Source organism: Plectrocnemia conspersa, unplaced genomic scaffold (assembly GCF_051122295.1).
Source record: "Plectrocnemia conspersa isolate PC_06_02 unplaced genomic scaffold, ASM5112229v1 ptg000005l, whole genome shotgun sequence".
Classification (NCBI taxonomy): Eukaryota; Metazoa; Arthropoda; class Insecta; order Trichoptera; family Polycentropodidae; genus Plectrocnemia; species Plectrocnemia conspersa.
Window position 1 is genome coordinate 28013257 of NW_028277169.1, and position 15625 is coordinate 28028881.

General features: G+C 30.4%; 1 protein-coding gene across 1 annotated transcript; it reads right to left on the reverse strand.

The window, feature by feature from the left end:
- Positions 1-214: 214 nt before the first annotated feature.
- LOC148235343 (uncharacterized) lies at positions 215-15242 on the reverse strand. The gene is made up of 17 exons (XM_088186323.1): positions 15194-15242; positions 14755-14847; positions 7739-7905; positions 7517-7677; positions 6851-7266; positions 6303-6526; positions 6140-6242; positions 5733-5860; positions 5357-5647; positions 5010-5294; positions 2280-2776; positions 2019-2202; positions 1759-1954; positions 925-1691; positions 659-851; positions 475-588; positions 215-393 (listed from the first exon to the last, which is right to left on the reverse strand). The coding sequence occupies exons 2-17, from the start codon at positions 14795-14797 to the stop codon at positions 326-328; spliced, it is 3837 nt and encodes a 1278-aa protein (XP_088042449.1). The 5' UTR covers positions 14798-14847; positions 15194-15242; the 3' UTR covers positions 215-325.
- Positions 15243-15625: the final 383 nt, after the last annotated feature.

Sequence of the window (15625 nt, forward strand, 5' to 3'; positions counted from 1 at the left end):
CAATACAATGATAACACAGCGATGGCTCAATTGATATGACGATTTATATATTATTATAATGTGTAGAAAGTTGATAAGAGACACTTGTTAAACATATATAAATGTATATACAATTCTATCAGTGTCGATAATCTGCGCAGATTGGGGCCATAAAAAATAATCATATTAGTCTATTGTTAAATTAAAGTAAAATCATTTTCAATTAAAATTGATTTATTAATAATGAGGCTACATTTTTTTTAATTAACAAAAAATAACACTAGTGAACAATTAATAATAAAATTTTAATTTATATATATACTTGTATATATTTATAATACTACGATTATATTTCATAATTAATAATACTCGTCTTAGTGGCAAGAATGATATTTTCTGTGGTGAGCGGCATATCTAAAAATTATAAAATAAATAGTTCCCAAATATTTTATTAATTAAATATATGATTTTATTAGAGAATAATATGTATTTTACCTATATGATACCATTCATTAGCAGGCAAACCATTATCGACCCTTGTAGATGTAATTGCTTGTCGTAGTGCAGATACGATACCGAATGCCATATTCAATGGAGGTTCTCCAGTAGCTATTTTGAATTAAAATTAAGATATACATTATATTTAAAAGTATGAATATATAATGTGTGGATTATGAACCTTTAGATCTCAGAACTCCAGCTGGATTAGGTGCATTTCTGCGAAACTCAACCCTAAAATCAATAGGGATATCTTTAACTCCAGGTGGCTTGTAAGTCCAAGTACGATTTGACAATAAAGCTCCAGTCTTTTTATCATAGACCAAGCTCTCGCTCGTCCAGTATCCAATACCCATTACATAAGCTCCTTCGACCTATAATGTAATAAACATATTGAATTAAAAAAACTAATTTTATAGCACGTGTTCAATTATATTATATAATTACCTGTCCTACATCCACAATCGGACTGAGACTCTCTCCAGTGTCTTCCAAGATATCGACTCTCAAAATTTGATGGTTACCTGTCAACATATCCACCTCAACGTCAATAACACTAGCTGCCCATATACTGTATGGCTTAACTCCATCAGCTACCGTGAACATGTAATGAGCGCACAAATCCACGCCAGATAAATAAGCCTTTTTAATTAACTCTTTCCATGTGGGGTCCTTCATATCTTTCTTGATCGGAGCCAGTCTTTCCAATAATATTTCGCAAGCTTTTATGGTTGCAAAGGAGCAAACTTCACTTCCACTACTGCCGCCTGTCACCATAGCATTTGGAGCTGTTAAATTGTTCGTAGGCTTTACTTGCACTGTTTCTAATGGTATACCCAAGGTGTGTGCGCACACTTGAGCGACTTTTGTATGCATGCCTTGACCCATCTCAACGCCAGCGTGCGACACTGCCACAGTGCCATCATCGTGATAGATTGAGACCAAAGAAGAGTAGTTACCAAAGTAATCCAGTTCATACTTTAAAGGAGTGAGACAGATGCCGCGCTTCTTCCAGCGGTTGGTATCGTTGAATTGTTTGACATTGGCAGCCCTTTCATCGTAATTTGAAGACGCTTTGATTGTTTTGATTAAATCTGGCATAGGGTTATCTTTTGGACTCATGTTGAGCATTCTGACATCAAGTCGATCCTTCCCAGTTACAGTGGCTATGTGATCCATTATGAGTTCAGTCATGGCAATTGCTTCAGTGCTACCTATAAGATACACACGTGATAAATGACTGAAATATAGACTAGCATATTTATTTGTTATGAAATTTACCTGGTGCCCTACACCAAGTATTAGCAGGAGTATCAGTGAGAACCGAATTTGCTTCCACAAACCACGTAGAGTTATCATAGCAGTTTGGAATAGCAGCAGCAGCATGCTTAGAAAGGTTTTCGTTATGAGAACAACCATCATCTTCATAAAATATGTTCCTCAAATATTGAATTTTACCATCATCGTTAATTCCAACCTAGAAAATAGAAAAAAAATCAAAATATATACAATGTCTGATTTTTTATATTTATAATTAATACTTCATAATCGCAGGAACAAGGTAGACGTTTTCCAACAGCTGACATATTCGTCTCAATTGGCATTACGAATCTCACTGTTCTGTTTAGAATTTTAGCAGCAACGGCACAAGCTGCTGCTACTTGAGCACTTCTAGATATTTTTGCACCATAAGCACCACCCAATCGCCTTATATTCACATTTATGCTGCATTGATTTGTTAAAAATAAAAAATAGTTAAATACATACTGCTATATTGTATTTAATATTAAAAGATAACTTACGTATTCACTGGGACATTTAAAACGTTTGCTACACAAACATTGGTTAAATCAGGCCATTGAGAAGAAGAATAAACGTCCATGCCGTCTTCAATTGGTACACATACGCACGTCTGTGGCTCCATAGTATAGTGGTATTGTCCAAAAATGTCCAAAGTACCTTTAATCACCTGCTTGACGTCACTGCCCTTGCTAGTTGGCTCTATGGTCATGTCCTTGACAATCCTGTCTTTAGCCGAAGGTGACTTTAAAACATCTCTCACGGTCAAAATTGGAGCGTTTGCTCCCGTATTTTTGTACGTGACTTTGACCTTCTCTGCCGCTAATTTGGCCAGTCTTTCAGTTTCTGCAACAATGACTGCTACTGGTTGACCATGAAACAGGATTTTACCACTACTTAAAACCTCCTCGGGTGCAACGAACAATCCGGGCAAGCTGGCGAAATTATTCACCCCTGGTATGTCAGAAGCTGTGTAAAGAGCAATCACTCTTTTATCGGCCTGAAAAATAATTTTATTCAATGAAATATATCCACATAAAAAACACAAATAATTTGCATTATTGAAATAATTATCATTTTATAACTGTTTTATTTATTAATCAATTGTTACAAAGGGGTTAACACAATCAATACCAATTAATAAGTAGTGAAACTCTATTATTATTAAACATAATCTATAAGTGCAGCTTAGAATCAATAGATAGCTTGTGTTTTTTAGATATTTATCTATAAGATTAGGATTTGAACTAATTATTCTTAGTTTTTAACCATTCGAATATTGAATAAAAAATAGATCGAGTATTCGAATATTTTGCTAATATTTTTCTTAGTTTTTACCGATATTAATTTATTTAATCAATTAGTGCAAAAGATCAAAAAATGCCTGTAAAATATTATTTAATTAAAAAATAATCATACATTATTTTAATAATCGTTAAATTTTAGCTTTTTTAAATCATTTTTATCTTTTTTATATTGCCGGAACTATGATTAATTCAGCAATGCTGATGAAACATTTTAAACATCTAATTTTATCGAATTTATTGTATATGAACAAAGATCGGATCAGTAAAATTAAATAATTAAAAATAAATTAACCGCTATCAAATATAAATAAAATATATGCGTCTTCAAACAACAAATGTACTTCACAAAAAATTACGACGCACACCTATTTTTGAGATAAGCGTTAAACAATAATAAAGAGTGGTCCATTCCAACATTTTGCTTCGTTCAACGAATAAATTCTGCAAATTCCGGCCATAGTACATTCTATTTATCATGCTTTATTTATCGTCCCAAAAGAAATCCCAAGTAAGCGGAGCGTGACCAATATTCCATCTTGCTGAGAGCTTGTTTTTCAGGCGCGTCTTTTTTTTCTCTCCGTGATTGATTTTACTGACCGTTACCCCCCCCCCCCACCATTATTTTATTTATGACGGTATCTAGAATTAATAATACTAAATACCGTCAATAGTTTTGCGCCAGTTAACTCAACTGCGACTGCCAATCGCGACTGTCTAGGTAGGAGGTCGGGCCTAATTTTAGTTCGCGCAATGTATTATACTAAAGCAAAGCATGAACAGGTAGGAGTTGTAGTTGCTAATGGGCTGAAACTTTTGAGCCTAATGCGACTATTGAAAAAAGTCACAAAAAACTTGCGACATAAAAAGCCTTTTATAAAAATGTATTCAATATGTACCTTTAACCCTTTATGTGCCTAAGTAGTTTGGCGTAATATACGACCGTAATGCCAGACATTGTTATTGAAAATTACAAAGGCACATGTTGCTCCTGACAGCGCTAGCGACTTTGAAAAGTTATGAAACACATAATTTTAGCCATTTTGTGAATGCTCTAGATTGGTAATAATTTCAAGCGTTTCTTCATATATTGTTCTACATACTTAAAGTATTGTAATATTATTTCAAAACATTAATGTGAACTTTTGCGAGAGTTTTTTAGGAAGCTCGCGGCAATATAGTCGTGTCTCGATAGAGCTTCTGTGGCGGTTAAACAAAATCTGCAGTAGCATTTAAATAAACCAATCTTGGAATAGATAAATAAAATACCCAAAAATATTCTCAGTGGAATTTTGCGCGTCAGTTCCAGTTGGTTAAAAAAAAGAGCAAACGATTTTGTCTTTTTTTGACGGCGAACATTTTACTCTGCGTCAAAGATTATATTAATATTATATCTTGGCAGCGGAGAAACATTCTCAGATAGGCTTTGGATCTTAGCTTCAATCCTCGGATGACGTTGAAGACATTACACAGGTAGTTTTATATAAAACTTAAGACTACCGGCTCATACAAATAATTGTAAGCCGATAAACTTAATATATCGTGTAAAATATATAATGCAGATTTAAATTGAATAACACCTGATTGTTATATGAAATACATATTAGCATCTGTTTTTATAAAATACAGCAAAATATTTATAATACTATCTAACCTCTACAGTTCCTGTGCATTAAAAAAAATTGTACTGCTTTATACAATTTGTATATTGCAATGTAGTTTGTAAAATAAAATTTTAACTACGAAAAAAATTGCAACAGCTAAAAAGTCATATGTGTTGAAAATAGTATATATTAAAACATTTTTTTTATATAATTATTTTAAAAACTACTACTTTAAAGGTAAAAAAACGATTCAGAAAATTTAAACTATTTTTAGTATTTTTTGTGTAATTTTTCAACGGTACGATATTAGTTTAATCATAATTACCATTGCTTCAGAACCATCGATTTTATCAATTTGACCATCATGGACATTTGATATGACAAACGCTGCATATACTTCGTTAGGTTGCGTCGGTAGATCATTCATGAAAAATCCTTCTCCTGAGCATTGAACCAAAGCTTCGATTTTCGGAATGGGTTGATTAAGAGGCCAAACTTTTTTATTCGTATCAAAATCTTGTTTGCCGCTAGAGACTGGTCTATCGAATTCTTCTCCGCCAGATTTTAGATTATCTTTAATCAACCCAGAAGGACATATATGAAGAATGCACTAAAAACATAGACTTATGTAATTATTTTTATTAATTATTTTTTTTAATAAAATTTTTATACCTTATAAAACAATCCAATAGCCAATAGTCTTCTATATTCAGGTGATGGTTCAGGTGGCATATCTTCAGGATCGATATCACCGTGTAAAATATGTATTGCTTGGTTCAAAATCGCCTTAGAAAATATATTTTTGCCGACCAAAAACTTTTCAGTGGTCCTGGCGTGATTGAATTCCGGTCTTATTGCTCCGTACACAATTCTGGCACTTTCAACTTCAGTTTTGTCCTGGTTGAACTTGAATAAAAATGCTGAGTTAACGATGGCATGAGCGTTTTGCGCTCTGGGCATTATCTGAAGCGTTAAAAATTATATATTACACATTGTATACAAAAGTAATTTATATGATAAGTAAACCGTAACGAAATAATATCACTACTTTGTAACTATGGAATACGTAATCTGGATACAGCTCCGGCAGATTAACTCTGTAGATTAATTTTCCATGCATGTCCGTCTTTAAGTAATCTAGAAGTGAAACTTCTGTGTACGTTCCATGTTTGTCAACTGTAATTAAATATATGGTTGAATAAAACATATTTATAATTTACGAGGGATATTCAGAATGTAAATGCACAAGGCACTTAATTGCTTTCTGTTTATAGCAATGATGAATATACAAAGATATGTTAAGAACGAAGAAAAGAGTAAAACAACGCAATCCTGATGAACTCATTAAAAATATGATTAACAATCGATTATGAACTTTATGGACAATTAAGCTATAAAAAATTGCGCAAAAATAAATAAAATATCTCAAAATATATATATATTTTTATTTCATACTTATTGTCATTGTAGCACCAACAGCTTCCAGCAGCAAAAACATGTCAGATTGAAAATCGTTGTGTTGATGTTTAATTGATAAGTTGCCGGCAAGAGAGCCAATCTATTAAATAAGTTTATTAATCAAAGCTTAGAACAATGTATTAAATAGGTGAATTCTTACGTTTCTGACAGGTACATGAGCTATCAAGTCCATGTGTCTGTACATTTGCAGCAAATATTTAAATTCATCGTTTGATTTTCCGTAGTCTTGGAATATTAACATTATCTCGTTCAGAGACATATTGCCTCCTAAAGACAGATTAGAAGTTTTCTCGTGTTTTCTTAAATCGGAAACGGAAGCGATGTCAATCATTATTTTAGGCAAAGTTTTCATTGGATAAACTCCTGTAAAGTAAAACGTAACTCAAATTTTATTTACTACAAAATTATATTTCATTCATTCAATAAAATTTTCCCACAACTGTAATTAGGAATAATGTATTATATAAAACAGCAAAAAATAAACCCATTACTCACCAGTTACATAATAGTCAGATGAAGAGATTAAATTCATTCAAGGCCTATTATTTTTTTGCAACATTTTTTTAATGCACATACAAAAACAGCACATCTCTAGTGTTATTATTATTATTTAATAATACATTGTACCCACTACACAATAGAACGCATATCACGATCGATTTAAATAATAAATGAACTGAAAATAACCTTGAGCAGTGTTTCCAGAGATCAACATGTATGAATCCGTTCCCTCTTTGTTGAATATATCGAGAATATCTTTGATATTGTACACCTTGTACCATTTAGAATCCGAGGCTTTTAAAGACAATAGCTTTTCTTCTTTTCCGATGATGTTGTGAGCTTCCACGTCGCAAAACCCATCTTCTGTCTTATCGCTGCAGCTACTCGGACATTTGCAAACTTGTCCAGACTTAGCGCACATCTTAACCTTTTCAACTTCTTCTATATCTAGAACTTGATCCAAAAGAGATTGATCTGCGTCTTTAGAAAAAGACTTGAAAGCATCCAAAATTGGCCGATATCCAGTGCAGCGACACAAGCTTCCAGCGAAAGAATTTTCCACTTCTTTCATCGTTAGATTGTGCTTCCGGCTTTCATGCAAACTGAAATTAAGTTTATTTTAAGAATACTATTTAAAATTTATATATATAATAAGTTTTGATGACGCAATAAATAATCGATAGGTCTGAGATATGTCAGAATATGACCATGCAGAAAAACTTGTTATTTAATTCCAAGATCGATTATATAACTACCTCTTCGTTCGAATAGCCTTGAGAAATATAGTGACAAAAACATACGCATATCTAATTTTAATAACGTTTGATGGATCGCTATGTTATTATTAATTACCTGTACATATTCATGACCCATCCAGGAGAGCAATAGCCGCATTGGGTTCCATTAAAATTCGCCAAACGCTTTTGAATCGGATGATATCCCTTTTTTCTATTTCCAATCCCTTCAACCGTAGTTATATCCCATCCATGACATGAAAGTATGGAGACGAGACACTGAAATAAAAGAGATATATTCTCTGCCTTCGCATATATATATTTCATTATTTTGATTTACCGAGTTGACTGAAAACACTTCTTTTTCTTTCTTGACAGGATGGATGGCAGAAACTGAGACGACGCAGGCTCCACAGCCACCTTCATGGCACATAGCCTTAGTTCCTCGAAGGTTGGCATTGTTCCTCAAATAGCTATTGAGGGAAGTGTCAGCTTCCACGCTTTTGACTGTAACATACAATTTAAATAATACATAAAAACAACGCTACTTTAAAACGAGGCGATGAAAATTGATTTTATAATAGCAACGTTAACTTCGAAATGGAAGTAAAGCTTTTACGAAACAATATAGCGTGACAGAGTGCACAAAAAAAATGTATAATCATGCTTTATTTTCTGCATTTTATTCTTAATTAATTGCTACTATGAACGATTTCGTTTAAGGTTTGTTGCGTGCTTTAAAAGTTGCATAGAACACTTGGTATATTTAAATAAAACATAATGAGCAGTAATATTAACATTAATTTCAGGCATAGCATTAACCATTTGAGTAGTGAGTTAATTTATACAAATTTATTAATTTATTAGCTTACACCAGGGAGTGAGTTAATTCTACCTTTTTATAATTATTTTATATTGTATTTATAATAAATAACAGAAAAAATTGCTTTGATTTATTTTACTATTTTTTTTGATTTAATATATCTTAATAAGTTATTTTAACACTTTTCTATTATTACATTACATATTATCATTAACTATAATATATACATGTTTTTTATTTAAAATATATGAAAAAATAATATATGACAAAATTCACCAGCAGCTCTTGTTTTTTTTATTCTTTTTTAATTAATGCAAAAAACTATTGTATTAATATTTAATACAACTTTACTTTAAATAGATATAATTAATTCTAAAAAATATACATGTACTATAAAAATGTTTTATTAAACCTACTGGGTTAATCTTGATATATATTATACTTTATTAAATACAAATAATACTTTTGGTTGTTGGGACCTCCCATAATCGTTGCGTTAAAATACATTTTAAAGCTCTTGTAAAACTTATTTTAAAGCGACGATTGTGTATAGAATGATTTTCTATTTTTCTAAAAATCATGCGGTTTTACCCTCCCAAAACAGAATAATTGCGCAAGTGGAATAACGGGAGCAATAGTGCCGACGCAAAGGAATGTGTACATCATGTCATTTTGCATCAGGCGCTACGGTGAGATACTTGCGTTCCGCACGCCCTTATCTCTCACTCTCGTCACTAACACGCGAGCGAGCGAAAGGGAAACTATCTCACCGTACGTTTACTAATAAAATAATAATATACACAATAAAATTATTATTATAATATACATAATCACATTAATATTTTCAATAATTATCGTCAAAAAATACGAGAACAGAAATTTAATAAGCGCAGCGTCGCGTCGCCACACACAGTACTGCACTTAATTCCTTTAACATTACACTACAGATATTTATATAACTATTAGTGGTATGAAGGACAAAACAATAAGCAACAAGTGTGTTTATATGAAGTGCGATGTCAGAATTAAATATTATAAAAATATAAATATATTTTTTTTACATAAAAAAATCGCATGTAAAATATTTATTATATTACATCTCATACAATTATATAGAATTGTAAGTTGTAGCACCCCGATGACATAAACATAACTAGAATTATAGCTTCATATTACAGTGAATATATAATAAACTACCAGTGAGGATATATTTTAACTAGTATAAATATAATTTCACTTATTCAGTTAAGATGTATTAAAAAATTGATTTACAATTTCACTACTTAGTATCAGTAAAAATGTATTTATTCACAAACGGAGAATCTTGTACGTGATCAGAGATTCACAGAATTGTGATGTCACATTTTTCGCTAAAATACTACAATATTTAAAATAAATTAAATCAAACCCAAATCCAATAAAAACAAATATGCCTATAGTTAGTGCTAGATCTTTTATTAGATCAAGTTGAGTTTGATTAATTTTCTTAGGTTAGGTTTAAGTTTAAACATCAAATGGACGTATCGCAAGTTTAGAGTGGCATATAATTTGACTAGCACCTATTAGTTAAATTATGTTTTCACTAGTAATAATATATATTAGTGAATATTTATTTGGATATGATTTTACTAGAGCACCAATTAAAAATATTACTTCACTGTAACATATGTATATGTATCAGTATTTCACAAATATTCAAAATTATACACTGAAAAACTATAGAAATAGAATGAAAAATACTTATAAAATATAATAAATTAAAATATTTTTTTTACTAAGGTACTATTTCAAAATGTCATCAAACGCTCACAGTCATTCATCGTATTCACATTCTTCATATTCCAACTCTTGATTTTGCAAGTCTTATCAGAAAATGAAATTCTATCTAGATTATAAAATACAGAGCTCGATAAAGTGCAAACAATTTTTCAACAACAATTAATAAGCGATTGGTTGTGATACACTGCACCAAAGACGAACTCCACAAAGATTGGAAGTCTGGAATTCCAGTCGAAATGATCATACCTAGAGACAAGCAAGTGTATAATTTCAAATCAGTGGCGTAGCTATGGGGGGGCGGAGGGGACGGGCCGCCCCGGGCGGCACTTGTTTGGGGGCGGCATATTCGCGATGGGATCGTCTAGTGTGGTTCTTAACCCTGAATGCACTAAAACATATATAAATCTAGGAATAACAAGATCTTAATAATAACCAATTTATTATCTTAACAAATGCTGATTTTATAACCCTGCAAAAAATGTATAGGGGGGGGGGGATCGCCCTGGGCGGCACATACCCTAGCTACGCCACTGTTTCAAATACAACTATTTCATGGATTACTACAAAACCATCGCATTCGACGACGACATATTGAAAAAATATGATTTTTTATTACTTAGTCCACTCTACTTTGAGCAATTGAGCAAAGATTTTATGATGATCTTAACAGAAATACAGGACTCTGTCAATGGATTGCTTTATACATTTAGGACATGAAACTATTATTTGGGTCGTTTTTAATGATCTTAGGAGAAGAAAGTGATTTTACCGACATATTAATATTTATAACAATTTAGATTCACTCATTTAAAAAAAATATGATACACTCAAGGATACATTTTAAACAAATATATCAATCAAAGACGATAGTATCTAGATTACTTATATTATTATATATTTGGAGTACTCTAATCTTATCAATCTTTTGTTGCTATTTTAATATCAAAAAAATAGATTTCTTGGTTCGATCAAAATCAGAAGTGCAATTTAGAACACAATCTGATTTGATCGATTCAAAAATATCTTTATACGCATTTTCTGAAAACTACGCCTCTCTAGCTAACATTTTCAATAAAACTCGATACAAATCATATTTTAAGAATTACAGAAAATATATTTCTAAAAATATTTCTTTCACTAAATACATAATAATAATCCAATGGGATACAGTACATTTGTCGATATTATCAAAACGAAAAGAAATATAAGCTTTTGTATTATTGACGAAGTGGTTTTCGAGTACACGAAAAAGGTACATTGTCGATTTTACGACCACATTGCGGCGTCTTTGAAAGAAAAATTGAAAAGACTGATAGAGACTGGTATATTTGTAAGGTTATTGAATGACTGGCAAAAAAGAACGCTGATGATATCATCGAGTAAAAAACGAAAACAATTACAAATGGGGGTTTTGAAGGTGCGTATCTCCTAATGGCTATTTTGTATGGTCTGTCGATTTGTATATTTTATGTGGAGTTGATCGTTGGTAAGCTATTCGTAAAATGGGATAAGACATGAAATGAGTATAATGACCAAAAAAAACATTTCTAAACTTAATGTAGCAATTTCCTGAGCATGCGTTTTATAAAAATTACTAGAACATAATGCTTAAAAAAAATCTACGACTGGCAATATAGTTTATTTATTTCCTGTTTTTCATATAAAAAAATAAATAAGGCACTAAATTAATACAATATGGAACAAACTAGTGATTTGCAATCTTTCATAACTTGTTTATATATGTATTTTAATTTTATTGTTCAAATTACTAATTACTGCTTAAATATTGAAACTTCTCACAAGAACTGTCAATATTGGTCATAATAACGGGATAAAAAAATCAAATTGGAAAGGGTTAAAATTAACTAGTAATCTGATTTATTACAAACGAATTCCATATTTTTAAGAATATTAACTGCTTTAAAAAAAATTGATTGAAGTATTATTGAATTTTTATTTACCATTATTTAATTTGTGTATTATATTTTTATTTTATATAAAATGAATTTTATTGTCTTTTTACTATGACGATAGTAACTAAAAAATATTATAAAGTGCAACTTAAAGTTGGAAAATATAAATTAACCTATTGATATACATAGTATGTAAATGACATAATTTTGTTTACACTTTTATGAATCCTTAAGTTCTAAAAGCACTCAATATTTTAAAACACGTTTATTATCCTTCATGATGTTTACACACGAGTCGTATTCACAATTGAATCAATAACTTTTTTGTACTCCTTTGGTCAAGACGTATTCTTATTACGCGATGTCTTATTTATATATGATAATATTATTTATTCCATTGATTCAATGCAATCGACACATCTTAAACAACATAAAAAATCCATATGAAGCAGAAGAAAATATTTTACTAGAGTATTTGGAAAAATACGCCTTAAACGATCGTTTGGTTGTGATCAGATGTTCTGAAGCAGATTTAGTTCCGAACATTGAGTTCGTAAATGGCATAACTACAGATTTTAGAATCAGATTGGGCAGACAAATGTATACTTATAGACCGAATGAATTCTTCGAAACACTCGCTAGTGGGTCGTTTGCCGCAGAACTGTTGAGAAAATCTGATTTTTTGTTGCTCTTAGAGGATTTGAAGCGGAATTTTACAATTCCTTTCATATCTAAGGATACTAATAATTTGGTTTTATTTTTTTCGCAAATGCAGACCGTTTCGCCTACCATACGACAAGACCCTAGGACTATATTGATGGTAAACTATGAAGAATATGTGAATATATGTTTCTATGGTATTTTCGACCATTGTTTTAATAGCCTGCCGATGACTGAGCTTGATCAATATAAATCTGATAACAGGAAACATATTAAGAAAACCTTTGAACAGGTAGATAATTGTCGCGAGATCAGTATAACATTTTTGTTGTACGATGTGATATACAACGATGCTGAGAATCAAATAAATTTTATTAAGAGTCATTACATGTATAAACTGTTATCGATATTAGGAGATAAACTGAAGTTTAAAATACAGATTTCATCATTTAACATGATCATCGGAAACTATGCTCTTTCTAACGGACATGTTATTAAATCTAAAATGACAACTAGAATAATCTATAATAGTAACCATTGGATGCTCAGTGAAAAATTTAAAATATCAAATCAGGCTGTAGATTGTATTACGTTTATAGGCACGGAAAATATAGTGTGGATCGTTTTTAATAATCCAAAAGAAAAAATTGACATAATTTTCATATTATTGATAACAATGAGCATCGTGTTTATTATATCGATTGCTATTATTTTAGAATATATTATTATATATAAAAAAATCAGTAACAAATTGATACTTCAAAATGCGTTTATTGACTTATGGTCCATTTTGGTATCAGTATCGATATCGAAGCAGCCCAAAAAATATTTCTATAGATCAATGTTCCTATCGTGGGTGCTCGCTTCTTCGGTCTTAACGACTTGCTACTATTACAAATTGCTCAAAACTCTAACTGTACCTAGAATTCAACGTTTCGAGACTCAATCTGACCTACTGACCTCTAACATACCTTTATATGTATACGCTAAAAAATACGCAGATACTGCCTTTTCGTCTAATAAAAACGTCAAATATACATCTTATTTCGGTAATAATGGAAAAACATTGTCAGTATCTTTCGTGGATTATATAGTGGAGTTGACTGAAAAGGAAGAGCATTTTGCAGTTCTTATGGATTATCATACTTCAGTAAAAATTGTAAACAGTCTAAAGAAGCATGTGAGTTATTATTATGTGAAAGAAGTTGTGTTGCAATATCCGATTACGGTTTTTGGCACGTTTTACGATAAGTTTCAGGCTTCGGTTAACAGTCACATTAAGCGTTTGATTGAAAGTGGAATCATGAAGAAGACGATTGATGATAGCCAGAGTGCACAAGGTAGTGAGAGTACAGAAGGACTTGCCAAATTAAGCTTGAATTATTTTCAAAATATATTTTTTGTGATGATTCTGCTCTACATTGTGGCTATTATTGTGTTTTTTATTGAAGTAATTGTTAGTAGAGTATTGTAGTTTTAGTTTTAATATTATAACTCAAATGGTTTATGACACGTTTGCAAAGATCATTGACCGAGAAGAAGATTATTGAATCAAAAGGAGCACATGAGTTATTATTAAGTGGTGTTGAATATTTTCATACGGTTTGTGGCACATTTTACGATATTTTTTAGGCTGCATTTCAAAGTTAGTTTAAGCATTTGATTGACAGTAGAAGTCGATTGATGATAGTCAGAATAGGCAAGGTAGTTAAAAGTCAGATGGATATGCTAAATTGAGCTTGAATTAATCAATATATATTTTAGTGATGATTCTACTGCATGTTCTGAGTATTACTATCGTTACTAGAATATTGTAATTTATACTATTAAAAATTAAGAATTAAGTAAAGCAAAAGATTTTGTTAATAAGTCCATCAAAATTAGTATATATATAATATATACGTAAAGAAAATAGTAAGACATTCGGAGATTTTTTTTTAAATTGACATTTAAAACATTTTTTTAGAAAGCGCAGCAAAAAATTTCATAATATATTTCACGAGACATAGAGTTTTTTTTATTAAGAATTTTTTTTTGCAACATAAATTTTTGATGTTTTACTGATGAAATCTGATTAAAATAAATTGAAAAAAATAGGTTATATTATATTTTAATATCCTTCATAGACTCTGAATTTAACTAATGTATATTTTTAAGACTTATATAAATAAAAATACGCACCTTTATATTCTTTGCCATTTATAGTGAAGCAAACTTCCGACATCTTGATTGTATCTTGACGTCTATTTTTTTAATATAACTGTGTTGTGAAAACTGTTAAACAATATAGCTTGTGTTAGTATTTCACTATTTGATTTTAATAATAAAAATATGTATTTGCAAATATAATATAAAATCAAACATTTAATTTGAGTGTATACATATTATATAGTTTAAGCTATATTTATATAATACATTATACAAATTATAATTAATCTATATATACATATTTGTATACTTAAAAAAGATGTGAAAATAAATATTTTTTCTCTTTAATAATCTTTTGTTTTTATATGAATTTGAATAAAAGTTAATCATTATCTAAAATTATTTATAATGCTCGTTTTTTAGATACAATTATTTATGTCCTATTTAGAAATATTAAAAAAAATAAACTAACAAGTATGTAAAAAAGCGCGACCGTCCACAACGAAAAACACATTCATACTGGTTCTATGGTATATATAAAGGATACCGCTCGCTAATAAACGTTATTGTTTATAATTTTTGCTTGTTTAGAATGTGAAAAATATATATAATCACCTGCCGTGAATAAACACTGATTGGCGATTCGTCGTAAAATCAGTTATGGCTTTCAATACTATTATTTATGTTTAAATTGTATAATATATAATATTTATATACATACATTACATTTTGCACAGTTATTGCTAATAAATAATATAATTATATTATTACAAAACCAATTCGAAAAAATCCAAAAATATTGCATAAAAATCAATTACTTCCTAAAAGTACGAAGAGCATTGCGTAACTGTCCTTAATGTCAAAATTGTGAAACCTTTAAAATAATCGAGTTAAAACCAATCAT